Source organism: Denticeps clupeoides, chromosome 7 (assembly GCF_900700375.1).
Source record: "Denticeps clupeoides chromosome 7, fDenClu1.1, whole genome shotgun sequence".
In the NCBI taxonomy this organism is placed as follows: Eukaryota; Metazoa; Chordata; class Actinopteri; order Clupeiformes; family Denticipitidae; genus Denticeps; species Denticeps clupeoides.
This window is the reverse complement of record NC_041713.1, coordinates 3,540,866-3,557,249: the sequence shown is the minus strand read 5'-3', so window position 1 is coordinate 3,557,249 and position 16,384 is coordinate 3,540,866. Positions and strand designations below refer to the sequence as shown.

At 47.2% G+C, this 16,384-nt stretch overlaps 2 protein-coding genes across 4 annotated transcripts; one reads left to right on the top strand and one right to left on the bottom strand.

Moving 5' to 3' along the window:
* Window positions 1-403: 403 nt before the first annotated feature.
* akt1s1 (AKT1 substrate 1 (proline-rich)) lies at window positions 404-5,834 on the bottom strand. Of its 3 annotated transcripts, XM_028986998.1 has the most exons (7): window positions 4,708-4,854; window positions 2,743-3,430; window positions 2,053-2,317; window positions 1,855-1,938; window positions 1,603-1,772; window positions 1,365-1,505; window positions 404-1,080 (listed from the first exon to the last, which is right to left on the bottom strand). In XM_028986998.1, exons 2-6 carry the CDS (start codon window positions 3,139-3,141, stop codon window positions 1,368-1,370), a joined length of 1,056 nt encoding a protein of 351 aa, XP_028842831.1. In that variant the 5' UTR covers window positions 3,142-3,430; window positions 4,708-4,854; the 3' UTR covers window positions 404-1,080; window positions 1,365-1,367. The 3 variants fall into 3 exon arrangements, with proteins under 3 accessions (XP_028842831.1, XP_028842832.1, XP_028842829.1); XM_028986999.1 differs by lacking the exon at window positions 4,708-4,854 and adding an exon at window positions 5,736-5,834 and having other exon boundaries at window positions 404-1,505; XM_028986996.1 differs by having other exon boundaries at window positions 404-1,505.
* A 69-nt stretch (window positions 5,835-5,903) lies between these two features.
* tbc1d17 (TBC1 domain family, member 17) lies at window positions 5,904-14,301 on the top strand. The gene is made up of 17 exons (XM_028986204.1): window positions 5,904-6,002; window positions 6,893-6,988; window positions 7,064-7,141; window positions 7,310-7,427; window positions 8,055-8,241; window positions 8,322-8,430; window positions 8,507-8,677; window positions 9,044-9,169; window positions 10,392-10,495; window positions 10,595-10,689; window positions 10,772-10,888; window positions 11,226-11,326; window positions 12,140-12,239; window positions 12,315-12,412; window positions 12,497-12,613; window positions 13,160-13,246; window positions 13,340-14,301. Exons 1-17 carry the CDS (start codon window positions 5,976-5,978, stop codon window positions 13,523-13,525), a joined length of 1,917 nt encoding a protein of 638 aa, XP_028842037.1. The 5' UTR covers window positions 5,904-5,975; the 3' UTR covers window positions 13,526-14,301.
* Window positions 14,302-16,384: the final 2,083 nt, after the last annotated feature.

Here is a 16,384-nt window from a genome sequence, read left to right as displayed (position 1 = left end):
CTATTGAAGTATACCACTGCCTTGACCGATCAGTAAAAGATGGCTAGTTACATATTCAATTCATGGATCAATCAAAACAACTTGTGTGACTTTCATCAGTCAGTTACTGACTGCCACCTAGCGGCCATCGAGAAAACTAACCATTACAAAAGGTATGATGCACAACTAATATTTAAATGTTTAGTTTTGTCTTTCATGGTTATTCTTTAGTTCTTTGGATGTTTCATTTATATATATATATATATATTTAAACTGAAAGATCCTAAATATATATTTTTAAACTGAAAGATCCTAAATATCTCTAATCAGATTAGTTCAACTGTTCTATATAAATTCACCGGTAACTCTGACGATAATTACTGGGACTATTTTACCGTGAAAGGTCATTAACGCAGACATGAACTGAACACAGTCAACCAATGACTTGTTTATTGAAAGAAAACATCAGCTGATACACTGAACATCTGAGATGCTTCTGAACACTTTTCAGTCTGAAATTCCCGATTGTAGCATTGGCAAAAAAAAAAAAAAAAAAAAGTTGCCCATCACTCCCTGATTCATAATCATCATCATCATCATCATCAATCAACAACACTGGCGCTGCATCAGTTGCAAGGTTGTAAAGAAACGGCAGTGCTGAAGAACACACTGAACGTTCAGTCAAAAACACATGGCACAAACACACAAGCAGGGGGGAGGAGAAGGGGGGAGGAGAAAAAAAAAAAAAAAAAGCACCCATTTGTAGTTGACTGGTAGTGAAGCGTGGGTGTGGTAGTGTTGGGTGGCGACTGAGGTTAGTGTAGTGTGAAGTTAGTGTTACGCTGGTGCATTTTAAAAGCCCCCCCCCCTCCACTGTTAGTGTTCAAATGGTAAATGTGTCACAGTCAAGTGTTCTTCCACCACGGCAGCATTTTAGAACCTCACCCCGCCCCCCAACCGGTCGGCCAGTCACCACGTTTTCAGTCTCAGACCGGGCTGGATTTTAACGGCGCCACACCGGGCATCTTGTCCACGCACGTCACACACAATCCAGATCCTTTTTTTCCCCTGGATCTTCTGCGTTTCCACATGTGCCGCCAACTGAAGAGTAAAATGCGCTCTTTACTCTTCACTACGGTTCATTTCAATTACGGTTCAAGTCAGACTTCAGGTGCAGTCTGTGAATTTTTGGTAAGGCTTCTCTGTGACACGCCGAATGCCATTAAAACACAGCCCTTAATCGGTAAACTCCGGGTTCTCTTCCTCTCTCTCACACACACACACACACACACACACACACACACTCGGCAGTGATGCCCCACCCAGTCTCACACAAACATATAAACTCTCCCCCAAACACACACACACACACACACACAGTGTACCCCTCAATGCTTGAGAGAGAAGTCGCCCGTGTTGAGGCGCGGGCGGGGCAGCGCACCGAACATCTCTGTGCCGTCTGTGGCACCAGGAGCCAGGAGGGCCTTCATGCTGGCGGCGATGTGCTCCAGATCGGCACAGCCCACCTGTGGGGGGGAGAGAGGCGGAGCCGGAGGATTAAGACGCGCGTACAGTCGGCGTGGACTGCTCGTGAGGCGTGAGCACGGTACCATTCCATCTTACCCGTTCCCCGCTGTGACTCTCTCCCTGGGGGCCTCTGTTGCCGCGGTAGCCCCACACGGGCACAGAGACGGGCAGAGACCGCGCCATGGCCATGGGGTGAGAGGAGCGTGACGACGGGTGACCCACCGCCATGCCTCGGACCGGTGGAGGGGCGTCCTCGCTCAGAGAGCCTGGCAGGCAAACACATGAAAGGTCTGAGAACACTGATGTTCTGAGGAACCAGAGACATAGAACACACACACACACACACACCATCAGTGCTCTCCTCTTCCCCGTCAGACTCGAAAAACGGCTCACAGTCCCGCGACAGAGAGTCCTCATCCATGGAGAAAACTCCTAAAACGTAAATCAAAATGAAATCACATTCACAGCCCAGACTTCCAGTGGATTCAGAACAGTGATAAAATGGTGCATCAGCCAATAGGAAGCAAGATTTCAGCCACATCTCACCTGCAGACTCGTTCAAATTCCCTCTCCCCCCATCAACTTCTTCCTCCTCCTCCTCGTCCTCCTCCTCTTCCTCCAAGTCGCCGATCGCAGCCCTCTCCCTTGCTCGCTCGGCCTCCTCCAAGACGCCCCTCTCTCTCTCACCATTCCCATGCAGAACCGCAGCCTGGCCGATGGAAACGCTCGAGTTGTAGATAGACGGATAGCTCTGCGAGTAGAGGTGAGCGCTGGGGCTGACGGACCCCGCCCCGCTGTCAGCAGCCAATCCCTGCAAAGGAAACAGAAACTTATCCCACCTTCCTTCCCGCTGCTCTAGAAAATAAGTAACATCCTTCCCATAAAGGCCGGCCAACGGCAATGCTGGTCGCCATGGCAACCTTGTTGACAGAGGAGGGAAGGGACAATTAAAAAAAAAAAATAATAAAAATTGGGGCAGTGGTGGCCTAGCGGTTAAGGAAGCGGCCCCGTAATCAGAAGGTTGCCGGTTCGAATCCCGATCCGCCAAGGTACTACTGAGGTGCCACTGAGCAAAGCACCGTCCCCACACACTGCTCCCCGGGCGCCTGTCATGGCTGCCCACTGCTCACTCAGGGTGATGGTTAAATGCAGAAGACAAATTTCACTGTGTGCACCGTGTGCTGTGCATCACAAGTGACAATCACTTCACTTTTTCACTTAAAAGAATTCGCTCACCATTCTTGACCCAGCCTCGGAGGGCGTGTCCACCCCTGGCGCGGCCCCGCCCTGTCCCCCGCCGGGGCGCGTCTGTCGCTGCGCCGTCAGCACGGAGGTGGAGTGCAGCACGGCAATGTCGTCGATGTACCGCCGCGACGACTCCGCCAGCGCCCCCTGCCCCCACACGTGATAGGCGTAGTCCCACCTCCTGGTGGCGGGCGCCGGCGTGCCGCCCCCCTGCCTCCTCGCGCCGTCTCCCTCCGCCGCAGCAGACCGGAACTTCTTGCAGGCGGTCAAGATGGCGAGGTCACAGCCAGACTTTTGGCCGTAAGCCTCTGCCGCCGCCAGCAACGCCAGCCAGCTCTCCTTGTGGTTGTCTGGGATCTCGGGGTGAGCCGACTGGGTCACGGAGGCCATGTTGGTTCTCTTACGTATTTAGGGCCAAATTGGTTTCAATTTAAAAAAATAAATAAATCCCACCTTGCATGTACTTCTCTACCAAGAGAAGTCGGTGTGTCCAGCTTTTTTTAATTATTATCTGTTAACGCCACATCTTCCTGTTTGGTTTTAGTTTCTTTGGTATCATTTGTTAACATCGACGAGACCGCATCAGGCACAACGTGGCGAGTGAGTTAGCAGGGTCGGCGTGTCTGCGTGCGTGAGAGAACTAGGGGAGAGCTGGGCTGACGCCACCTTCCGATGTTGCCTGCAGAGACAGAATTCCAAAAGACGCGCCGATCAGACGAGACAAAGGGGACGGGATCTCTTTTCTGTTCAACATTTGACTCATTCTGCAGACGTCGCTCATTCTTCACACATGCTGCAGTGTTGGACAGTGTTGGACCGAAGAATTTAGTGTGGTAGTAGCCTAGTGGGTAAGGTTCAAATCCCACTTACTACCATTGTGTCCCTGAGCAAGACACTTAACCCTGAGTTAAACCTGAGCGGGGGACTGTCCCTGTAACTACTGATTGGAAGTCGCTCTGGATAAGGGCGTCTGGTAAATGCCGTAATGTAAGACACAGGCACGATGGGGGTTCACGATGGACCACGGGTGCACAGGCTCCGTCTATTTATGGCATTTCTTGCGTAGCCCCAAATCAGCGGCTTTTGGCCCTCGCTGACTAGAAGAACAACTCACATGGAGAAAATAAATTGTCACTGGACAGCTGTCCACTTTTGAAGACGAGAACCATTTACATTCACGCCCTTATCCAGAGCGACTTTCAGTCAGTAGAGACAGGGACAGTCAGGGTTAAGTTCCCTGCTCAGGGACACGATGGTGATAAGTGGGGTTTGAACCTGGGACTTTGTGGCCTTCGGGTGTCTTACCCGCTAGGCTGCTACCATTCTGTGTGATCCAGAGGATCCCTGTCACTTCAGCACCGATCGCTTCAGATTGTTCAGGCGACCCCCTACAAGTCGCTCTTAAATATAAGAATCACAGACACTGCTGAGACTAGTTATCTCTTTTGAGACTTCCTGAACTATCCAGCCCCGCTCCTTCTGAAAAATGCATGAACAAACTATTCTTTTGCTACATGGGGAATTTTTTTTTTTTTTTTTTTTTGGAACAAGGCCACGGGCTTGGTGGGTGACTCGGGGCGGATCACGTAACGGTGCATAAGGAGGTGGGACAAGTAATGGGATTTAAGCTACTGGAGCCGCTTCCAACTTTTCCGCCGCGAACTAGAAACGCGCTTCATACTCGGCGACTGAGCCGTTTGCTGCGCACGCCTGCAGCGCCCCGCTGGACCCTCGCAGGCGAGCAGGCCCGCAGGGCGACCACCGTGTCACCATAGTCGGTACGACGTCGCGCACGTCGAGCTTCGGCCGACGCATTTCGCTCCATTGTCGCAGCGGCGGCGGCGCTAACGCTAGCGACCTTAGCCGCTGGAAGGAGGAGTCCGGGACGCAGTACGGGTTAAAATAAATAATGATAATAATAATAATAGCCGCCATCGCAGGCTCAACTTCACTCACACAAGCCGCCAGCTCGGTCTCCGCTACCCCCCCTGGCTCTCGGTCCGTCCGTCCGGCTCTCCGCTCCGCTCTCCCCCAGACTCCAGTGACGCGACGTGCGCAGCGCTGTTTACTGCACGGCGCGGGAGGGCGGGGCTTTCGCTGTACGCGCTGACGCACGCTGCGCACGTGGCCGGAACAGCCCCGCCCACTTTCGCGAAAACGCGGAACTGCTGGAAACGGCCAGGTAGAAAACTACCAATACAAACCCCCCAAATTAAAGACACACGGGCCTAATGTTAAATAACAAATGAAGCCATTTGGACCTGCATACGGACGCACACATTGCAAATTTTGGAACCTCCCTCATCAACACTCACTGCTCTTTGTGCAAATTACTCATTGCTCTCCATATACATGGTTTTGGAGATAATCTGTGCATTATGCATTGTCTGTTAAAAAAAGAAAAAACACGTTTACACTGAAGCGTGCTGTTGTGCGCAGCTCTAGATAAATGGGAAGAATAAATAAATAAAAAATAAATATTTCAGTGAATCACAGTCAACTCATTCAAACATAAACCTGTGTACGGATTAGTGGCTGAGCGAGGTGAAGCACAGACCGCTGTTCGTGTTTATTACGTGACATGGGCTTTTACGGCATCTGACCCCTCGGGCCGGACTTTGGACGTGCCTGGTCTAAATTCCCGGGCGGTCACGGAGTCCGCAAAAGCCGTACCTTAAATCGGGTCGGGGAAGACACCCTGCATTGCGTATGGTAACGGGTCTAAAAACGCGACTGAGGTGGAGCAGCTTCGTGGAGTTTATTTTTTTCTTACCAAACGCGCCTTCACAGTGTTTTTTCGTGTCGTTTATCAACGTGTAGTCCTGCGTCGCTAGTGTTATTTCCCAAAAGTCCCTATTGACTGTTAGTCTTTCGCTGCACCACAAAAACTGTACGTGACGATAAGACGAACGAAACCAACAAAACCTCCACCACCGAACCTCCGCGCTCGAACGAGATGACGCGACTGGATTGTCCGTTCGTACCTTCACCGACGCAGCAGAAAGCGACTGCGGCACTCCCATCCTCGGGCGCTCACGTCGGCTACTGGCGGCGAGCGGAACCGGTGCGGCTTCAGCCACGCGTTTTAAAGGGAGTTGGCACGCACGACGCTCTGATTGGCTGCGGTGGAGCCGCGTCAGAGGAGGCGGGACCAGCGCGGAAGCGGAAGTGTCGCGAGAATTGGATGTTGTGGGACGTTGTTGCTGCGGTACAGTGACGGAGGAATGGAGTCCAAGGCTGGCAGTCACAAGGTAAGCCGTGAGGCGATCGCTGGCTTGCACTTTGTTCCGTGGATTTTTCACCCGGAGCCGACAAAAACGTCTCGATTAGTTAAGATAAGACATTATAGTTGTTATTCTCATAATGCGTAATAATTAGCAAAGTGTCCAGCCAACTGTTTCCTAGTTCAGTTCAGTTTTTTTTCCTGGTTGCAAACGACTCACAGATGTGTAGATCAAAGGAACGTTTATTTTGATCTCTTCTGATAACATAGTCATTTACTGATGATTAATTAATATTCACAAGGGAATCTTTTATTATAGCCCCAATAATATCGACTCGTTATACGTCGTCATCATCATCAGTTCGTTTTGTTTATTTTCCAACATCTTCGCCAATAAACTTATTTTGCTTTAAATAACGTTAGGCTCAGGAACTGCTAAAATCTAAAATCTAGTGCTATAGTGGACTCATGCTTGTCATTAAAGTTGTTTTTAAGAGTGACCTGATTGGTCAGGCTGCTCAGGACGTCAGTCACGCGTGAGTCACCGCCCTTTAGTAGCATTGTTTTTAAACTGGTAATAGTTTTGTTTATATGGCACCTTTCACACCGTCAGCTTAGCTCACCAGTGAGAAACTACGAACAATTCCAGCAACGCCAGTCATTTCCCCACGTATGCAATTCATTATCCAAAAAAGTCCGAGACTTTTCTGTCTCTACCAACTGCCAAACAACAGACTCAGAAGGTTGTGGGTTCGAATCCCGAATCCCCACACGAGGGTGCTGGTTAAATACAGAGGACACAACACTGTGTGCTGTGCTGCAGTGTTTCACAATCACTTTACTTTCACTTCACTCTATAGCTTATTACTATCAATTAATAAGCCCTTGTTTTTAATCATCCTGTCTCTTGCCCACAAGCTGATCTTTGAGAAGGAGGGTGTGTACCTCCACACCAACGCCAAGAGGAGTAACCAGGACACCACGATCCCAGGCTTCATCCGAATCGTTGAGAGGGTATGGGCCCTTTCCCGTTACACAGGTCCTTGTCCTTTGATTCTGGGCTGATCTCCGTCCTCTGACCTTTTCCAGGATGGAGAACCTGCGTTGGAATGGAGCCCATTAGAAGATGCAGGGAAAAATGCTCCAGCGGTTTTTTATACCAAGAAGGTGAAAAAGAAGGATTTTATGCACCTACAAAGGAGTAGGAGGAAAATTTGATATATATTGTTTTTTATCATAATTATGTTTCTTCCAGCAAGATTCTAATTCTTTTCCTCGCTGCTTTTTATAAACTCATCTAGTCTCTGTTTGCTCATCTCGTGTTTATCTCGTCAGGATGAGAATGGAGGAGAGGAGGAGACCAACTTTGACCCCGGCTACGAGCCGGACTGGGCGGTCATCAGCACGGTGAAGCGTGATCATGTGCGTGAGCCCCCGCCGGTGCGAGAGACAGGTACCGTTATCAGACGTGCAGGCTCGAGATGCGAATGGAGACAGTTCAGTAAACAGTGGGCTCGGTGAACTTTGGCTCTTTATGAATTTACTTGGCTTACCTTACTTACTTTCTGTGCTGTCAAGTGGCCAGAGGATTCCAACAATCACTTCTGCTACTCTTTTATAATAAAAAAATAATAATAATAATAATTTTAAAAACAATACTTTTTTATTTGTTATTCTCTTCGGTTTTTTTTTATTTAATATGTAAACATTTAGCACTCCATGAAATCCAAGGAAAGTTAATTAATCTGAGTAAAAAATATACATTGGTATCTTTGTGCAGTACTGTCTGAAAAGGGACTTAAAGTGGAAATTATATTCAAGTTGATATGCAGAGATGTGTTAGAAGAACACATAGGTAACCTTCATATTGTATTCATAGTTGGGGGGGTCCTAGTGAACCAGAATTGATCACTTCATTGATGGTTGCATATAAGAATGCTGTAAGTCGCTCTGGATAAGGGCGTCTGCCAAATAAACAACCAAAGTCGACATAATGAGGGGGTCTTGCCAGGAATATAGTGAGGTCTAAAATGGAACTGGACTACCTGCTGTGGTGTTTACATGTTCGTGCTTCTCTCAGGTCAGTGGGGCGCCTTCTCAATACCTCTCTCCGAGCTCTACTCCCTGCGCCGCGCCCGCTTCTCCCTGGGGCGCAATTTTTTAGTGCTGACCAGCAGGGGGGGCCACCCTCTTCCTCCCCTGCACTTCCACAGAGGGGGAACCCGGGAGCTGCTGAGGGCCCTGCAGCGCTACATCATCCTGGCGCCGTGAGTGCATGCTCCCCCGCCGTGGCGCTGCAACTTCCCAGCAATCCCTTCTGCTGAGTGCCACTCTCTCCCTGCACCAGGTCTCCGGTGGACGGGAGGCTGTTCCTGGCGTACCCCCATGACTCGGGCGCGCTCTCGCAGTCGTTCGACGAGCTGCAGATGTTCGATGACGGCTCTGATCTCGTCTCGGTCGGTGCTTCCTTCCTGTGTATTTCTCTTGTCTCTTGGTGTGTAGCTGACCCTCGTATCCCTCCTCCATGTTTAGAGGTTCATCCAAGACCCCTACGCCACCACTTTTGGGGGCTTCTCCAAGGTCACTAACTTCTTCAGGGGCGCCCTGCGGCCGCCGGAGTCTCCACTTCACGCACATGGCCCTCATGACACACAGGCTGGCCACCCTGCTGACGATGAGCCTGGGTTCGAGCTCATTACCTGTGTGAGTTTGCCGCTGTAATATCCCTGGGACACTAGGGACAGGGCGGGGCCAAGCCCTGCAGGCCGACAGCTGACTTGAGCTTTTATTATGTTTCAGAAGGGACAACAAGGAAATGAATTGTCTCCCTCCGTCTCTGGAGGACTGGAGTGCATATCTTATTATTCCTCGCTTTACTGATAACAATCTTTAAAAAGAGTAACAGCAGCAGTGTTGATTCTATTGATTTTAAATGGAGAATCCAGCAAATATGCCTGTTTAAAATAGTTTTTACATTACTAAACTTTAGAAATCTTTTAGGGGGTCCAACCTTCATGAGTTTTGACTGGAAGCATCGGACATGTCTGATGCGTAAGTTTTGTTTTACAGGGGGCCGAGCTTGGTCCCAGGCCAGAGGTCAGCCGGGGTCAGCCCTTGGACAAGTGGGACGAGTTTTTAGACCCGGAGGGGCGTGTCACAGACCCGGGGCGGGTCAAAGCGCTGATCTTCAGAGGGGTATTTTAATATTTTTGTATATGTGGGTGTGGGCTCCACGTCTGGAACGTGAACCTGTGTGGAGTCATAGGGACACCAGTTATCTGTTGGTCCTAAATGTCAGAAGTGGATTCATTTCATGAGTTTCATTAAGTTCTCCCTTTAAACTTCCACTTGAGTAAAAGTTTTAAATTAAGTAAACTAATATGGTGATTTACAGTCTAACGACTCTTTCTTTAATAAACATTAACTGCCTTGGACCATTATAGGAACTAGTGAATTCTAATGAAAGACACATGTCAGTCACAACTGCAAATGCAAATACAGTACAGACCAAAAGTTTGGACACACCTTCTCATTCCATGAGTTTTCTTTATTTTCATGACCATTTACGTTGGTAGATTCTCACTGAAGGCATCAAAACTATGAATGAACACATGTGGAGTTATGTACTTAACAAAAAAAGGTGAAATCACTGAAAACATGTTTTATATTCTAGTTTCTTTGCTCTGATTACTGCTTTACACACTCTTGGCATTCTCTCGATGAGCTTCAAGAGGTCGTCACATGAAATGCTTCTCCAACAGTCTTGAAGGAGTTCCCAGAGGTGTTTAGCACTTGTTGGGGTCCAGCTCACCCCAAACCATCTGGATTGGGTTCAGGTCTGGTGACTGTGGAGGTCAGGTCTCCACTTTTTGTTAAGTACATAACTCCACATGTGTTCATTCATAGTTTTGATGCCTTCAGTGAGAATCTACCAATGTAAATGGTCATGAAAATAAAAAAAACACATTGAATGAGAAGGTGTGTCCAGACTTTTGGCCTGTAATGTACTTTCTTTTAGCAATGTATTTTTCCACAAAGTCAGTAACTTCCTGTGCACTCCTTATGTTTTTTAAGTAAAAAGAAAATGTAAATGCTTCATATAAAATATATTTACTTTCTGTCCAACATTTCTGCTTCACATGAACAGAAATCTGGGACATACATGTCTGAGAACAAGGGTCGTGCTGTAAATTAGGAAGCATAGAGCTATGATAGGAGGAAAGGCCATATGTCACCAGCTGGTCCAGTCATGGTCTGGAAAGTGAGCAGGAAAATCCACCTGTATGATTTATGATCCTAGAAACTGACATGTTAACAAGCTTGGTAAGAGGAAAGATAATATGCATTATTAATCTCTCTATGTAACCTGAATATTAAATAACAGAACATCTCCTTATCATTTTTTTATTTTACCCAGGGAATCACTCCATCCTTGAGAAAGGAGGCGTGGAAGTTCTTGTTGGGATTTTATCCCTGGAACAGCACTACTAAGGAAAGGGAGGACATAGTCCGGGTGAAAACGTGGGTTTCTCTCTTTTTGTGTGTGTGTGTGTGTGTGTGTGTACGTAAGTAATTGATCAGTAATGGACCCAAGCGTTACTTCTATTTTTCTCCTAACAGAGATGAGTATTTCCGAATGAAAGTCCAGTGGAAGTCGGTCAGCGAGGAGCAGGAGATGAGGAACTCCCTCCTCAGGGGATACCGCAGCCTCATTGGTCCGTCGCGTTTTCTTGCAGGTTTTTGGGCGCTGTTGTGTGTTTCCCAGGTCTGACGGGTGGCTTTTCTTTGATTGGACAGAGCGGGATGTGAATCGGACAGACAGGCAGAACCCGTTCTTCTCCGGTAATGACAACCCGGGCCTGGCCCTTCTTCACGATGTGCTTATGACCTACTGCATGTACAACTTTGACCTGGGTAAGCAATTCTGCTACAAAATGTTTCAACAACAATAACTTTTATCTGTAGCCCTAAATAACAAACTTTGAATATTTATGCTGAATATATGGGACCTGTTCTGTGTGGGTGGAGTAATCTATGAACCAGAAGCCTCATGTTTAAATCCCACTTACTACCATTGTGTCCCTGAGCAAGACACTTAACCCTGAGTGTTCCGGGGGGGGGGGGGACTGTCCTTGTAACTACTGATTGTAAGGCGCTCTGGATAAGGGCATCTGGGAAATGCTGTAAATGTATGTACAGCACTCGGTCTAGACTAGGCAACGTCTGTCCTCATGCTGTCCATCTTCCTCAGGTTACGTCCAGGGGATGAGTGACCTGCTCTCTCCCATCCTTTTTGTGACCCAGAATGAGGTGGAGTCTTTCTGGTGTCTGACGGGATTCATGGACATGGTGGTCAGTATTCTGGACAAGCACAGCTGAGATTAATGTGTTTTATGGTTAAGCTCCTAGTCGAAAGAAAAGGTCCTCTGTTCTCCACTGAAGCTTATTTCTTTTCTGCACTTTTTTATTTTGCTTACGGACAACAAATTCCTTGATCTCGGCATTATAATCTGAGGTCAGAGGAAGTAAAGAGAAAATACTGCTAGTTGTTCGTGTAAACGCTGCATAAACACTGCTGATATTGAAATTCTGTCTGGCCTGGGCTACCATTGGTCTAACCTCCCCTCACCACATAACATTACCACCATAAAATCCTGTATTCTCATTGGTCATTTTTTCATTTGAATAGTCAGTAATATATATGTTGCCACTAACCAGCAACACATAGCATTATGGCAAAGTTTCCTTTCTATGTAATAATGAAAAAACAAATCCAAATCCAAAAGCTGAGAGGTGTGCAGTGAAGGCACTGGGCCTGTGGGATGACTTTAGTCAGCGTTACTTTATCTGGTGTTCTGCGGAGTGAAGTAGTGGAAGTAGTTCAGGCCATAGGTCAAAGTTTCAGCTTGCCTCATTTGCAGTGCTGCGACTCGTCCCGCGTCTGGCCGTCCAACCCCCACATTGACGGTCTGAGCTATAAAAGTCCACCCCCCTGACGGTGTGACCCCATAATGATGGGGTCCAATATACCCCACAACCCATCATGTTTCAACCCTCGATGGGCTTTTCTCCAGTCCGATTCGTTCTTGTCCGACACCGAGTATGAGCAGTGACAGTAGGACGAAATACGATTCCTCGTTTTATTCCGATGCTTCTCGCACACAGCACCAGAATTTCGAGGAGTCTCAGGAGGCCATGAAGCAGCAGCTCCTTCAGCTCAGCCTGCTGCTGCGGGCACTGGACCCGGAGCTCTGCGACTACCTGGGTAACCCGAACATCCGACTCCGGGGCCACCACCGGCGCTCCGGCGGCACGCTAACGCCGTCTCTCCCTTCCGCAGACTCGCAGGACAGCGGTTCCCTCTGCTTCTGCTTCCGCTGGCTGCTCATCTGGTTCAAGCGCGAGTTCGCCTTCGAAGACATCCTGTCTCTGTGGGAGGTGTGTTTCCACGCCGCGTAGCAGCACGGAGCCGTCGTGCCATTAAAGTCGCACAGCCACCACCACCTGTTTTTTTATTTCAAGGTTCTGTGGACCCGTCTGCCTTGTGACAACTTCCACCTGTTGCTGGCCTCAGCCATTCTGGAGTCACAGAGAGGGGAGCTGATCGGGTCCAACCACGATTTCAACACAATTCTGAAGGTGAATGAAAAATGTTCTTCCACTGATATCTCTACTGCTCTGGTTCTCGTGCCGGCTCCCAGTTTCGGTGACAAGTGCCAAACTGGCCCCTAAACTATGCTGGTCTCGTAGCGAGAACCCCTGACGTGGTAATGCGGAGCGTTGAAGAAATTCAAGCTCTTCTAGCAATATGGACATCCACAGAAATTCCTCAAAAATGAAAACGTGCACTAGATGAAAGTGTAAGAAGGAATAAGGGAAGAAGACTTCACACGAACAGCCGACCGAATAGTCAGAAATCAAGAAATTCACGGAAGAACGATAACAGGGACAAAAAGAAGGGGCTCTTGTGACGGTGCTGGGATTTCTGTTTAGTGGGTGTGGCCTGTGACGCATTACCATGCGGCTCCCGCCAAGCTCCCGCGTAGTGTAAATGCGGACAGGTCCTCGGTTGGTTCCTAGTTCAGCGCTGGGCCGAGCATCAGAACCGGGCACCAGCACCAGTGTGTCAGTGTCAATCAGTGTATGTGTGTGTGTGTGTGTGTGTGTGTGTGTGTGTGTCTACAGCACATCAATGAGCTGACCATGAAACTGGACCTGCATTCGGTGTTGTGTGGTGCCGAAGCCATATACCTCCAGTTGTTCCAGTGTAAGGTGAGACCTGGGGACAGGCCTGGGGACAGAGTCGCTGCAGCTCAGCAGGATTTGAAATGTCTCGTCCGCTCACCTTTTGACCTGTGGTTTCAGGAGCTGCCGGTGAAGGTCCAGGAAGTTCTTGGCCTCTACGTGCCCTCCAGCTCAGACGAGGAAAGCCCGAGTTCTGAGTCGAGGGAGACCGAGTGTCTTCTTGACCAATCGGAGGCCGGCGCTGTGGCAGCTGGCCAGTCACACAACAGGCAGACGGTGCACCGCCCGCCTCCCACGTACCCCTGATATTGAAGAACTGGGCACAACCACACTGTGGTGGATGTTCGTTTTTATGAAGAATGTAGGTCTGTACGGAGAAGCATGATTGCGTGCGTGTAAATATATATTCAAATTTACTCAGCTTTACTCAGCTACATGTATAAATTACTCTAAATGAATGTTGGAATGGAATGAAACGAAAAAGTTAACTTTAACTGACATGTTCAAAGGGATTTTATAAATATATGATATGCGTATACGTTTCAGTTTTCACCTTTGACCTTTGCATACAGCTCCTCTGCCTGATGTCTTCGTGTGTGTAGTGTAGTAACGCGGCGTGTATGTGAACACTAGAGGGCAGGAGTGCAGCTGACGTGATGAATTGAAGTGTGTGTGAGTGAAAGCGGGTAGGTCCGACTCTTATTGTCCTGTAATCAGACCAGCACTGGGGCTGCGAGGTGCGGTGAAGGGGGGCTCATCGCTCATTCGTGTCTTAGTTTTAGTTGCTGTCTCTCGTGTCCGTCTGTCGAGATGTGAAATGACGTTGATTGGCTGTTGCCATGTGAAGTCGTCCCCCACCCAGCAAGTCCATATGGCATCATGCACCCTTTTAATTGCACCTGTTCTGTTCTTATGTTGGTTTGTTCTATGAGCTGCATTTAATAGTCGTTTATTGTCCTTATAACCTGTTGTGTACTTCTTGTCTAAAATCTGCCATTCATTAGCTAAAAAAAGAGCACCTATAATACAATTCATAATGAGAAAACATTAATTACAAATAAAAAATATAATTGTGGTCTAAATATTGTGTATATTTTTTCCTTCTGTTAAATGTAAACGCCACCCAACCCTTTTTATTTATATAATCTGTATTTTCAATAATGTCTCTAAATATCTCCTAAAAAAGTGAAGTTTGATTATTACAGGCATTGATGAGGGTAATAATTTCTGATATTACAAAAATTAATTATCATATTGTATTACAGACTGTAGTATAAAACAGCATGTATTGTGATATCATGTCAAGTTCAACATAAATATATGTCAGCACGGCATATATTGATTAATAAACTTACATTTAAAACTTTGAACACACCTACTCTGTTGTGGCATAAGATGGAGCCATTTTGAAGAATCCAATGCAAGAAACATATTTAGTATTTGTTGTATCAGGAGAAAGTGAAGTATGTTTAATGAATCTGTTTTTTCAGAGTCACATCTTTTTACCTTCATGGCTGCTTTGTTCACTTTCGTCATCATCATATGAGTGAATGATGTTCAGTGTTCAGCATGAACCTTCAGGACTGTTTGAAACCGTCCCTGTTGTCCAACTTAAGGTGGTGGAGACAAGACGACTGTGCAACTAATGAAACAGTTTTCATCTTCGCTCTGAAATAGTCAGGAAGGAACTATTTTAAAGTGTAAGACATGCAAATAATCCTCATTAAAAAGTGTTAATGTTCATGGTGAGATGTAGAGATGTGCTAGAAGACCTCTCCCAACTCTGCAAACTAATGAATGAGCTCCTGTAAGCAAAAGTCTACGGATGAAGAACAATATTGTATTGCTGCTCAGAGGACAACAGACATCATGTAATTCTTTCACGAAAATAAGGACATTTTTCAATAAACTGTTTGACTGATGAGTTTGTTACACCATATTTTCAGATGTGTAAGAATACCCTAAATGGCACCTTTTGGGACCCTTAATCACGTCATGTCAGGAAACGGCGCATTTGGTTGGATGTGAAGCGCCAGTGTCCACCAGTGATTTGACAGAAGTGTGTCCTGGGGTTAACACCGTTAAAAAAAGAGAAAGTGTAAGTGATACAGGAACTTTCACACGCCTCCCTGCTGCCGTCCATCGTCCCTCCCCGTCAGCAGGTGTCTGTGAATGGGGGGGGGGGTCGCTGTTCCCCGCCGTCCCGGCTAATGAGCCGGAAAATGAGGGGAGGAGAGACACTCCTCCCTGTCGTGCTGCTCTTTCTGCCTCGCCCTCGGCCTCGGCCTCCCTTTCACACCTCCTTCCAGCGTGAATACAGCTGGGACGTATGAATTTAGCACCGGCGCTTAAACAGCCTGCCGCACGCTGACATTCAGCTGACCCTGAAACCGAGAGGAAAATCAATCTTTCATTAAATCTCAATTTGTTCTCGGCGAGGCCAAAGCCAGGCGTCCGTGAGAAAATCAGCCTCAGATGAGAAGGGAAACAAGTTTTATGTCAGTGGTGTTCATTTAGTCACTGGGTGCTCATCAGATGCCACAAGGCCCTGCCAATATTCACCAAAAAAAATGCTCCTGTCAATCAGTTGCTGTTTTTTTATCATTATGACACTACATTTATTAAATGAATATTTCATGTTTCATGTTCAGTTATAAATTTTGTGATGAAATTGCAGCACAGCTGGCCATGTGCTGGCCAAGACTGTGATAAACAGTCTTGGGTTTAATAAGAAATAAATGAAGATTCATGTCAGCCAATTAGAACGTCACATCATCATCATCATTGCTGTATCCCTAATGAATATATAATATGTATGATGGGACCAGTACCTGAAAATATTGGGCCGGCACTTTCGTCCACTATACTGCAGCGATTTCCAAAGAAAGACCTAATTTATTTGTTAATGTTCTGTCTGTGTTGTTAGTTTACCTGTTCTGTATGTGCAGAATGTTAAAAACTCAATAAATATAAAAAAAGGACGTCAAGTCAGAACTAACTGTGGTTAAATTTTGAGACTAAAAAAAAAAAAAAACGATCTGCTATCTCCTGGTGAGCTACTTTAAAATTGGACCTGCCCCTAGTGGCCCTGTAAGGAATGTACATGATTATGATTATTGTAAGTAAGTAAGTAAAGTGAAGTGAAGTGATTGTCACATGTGACAC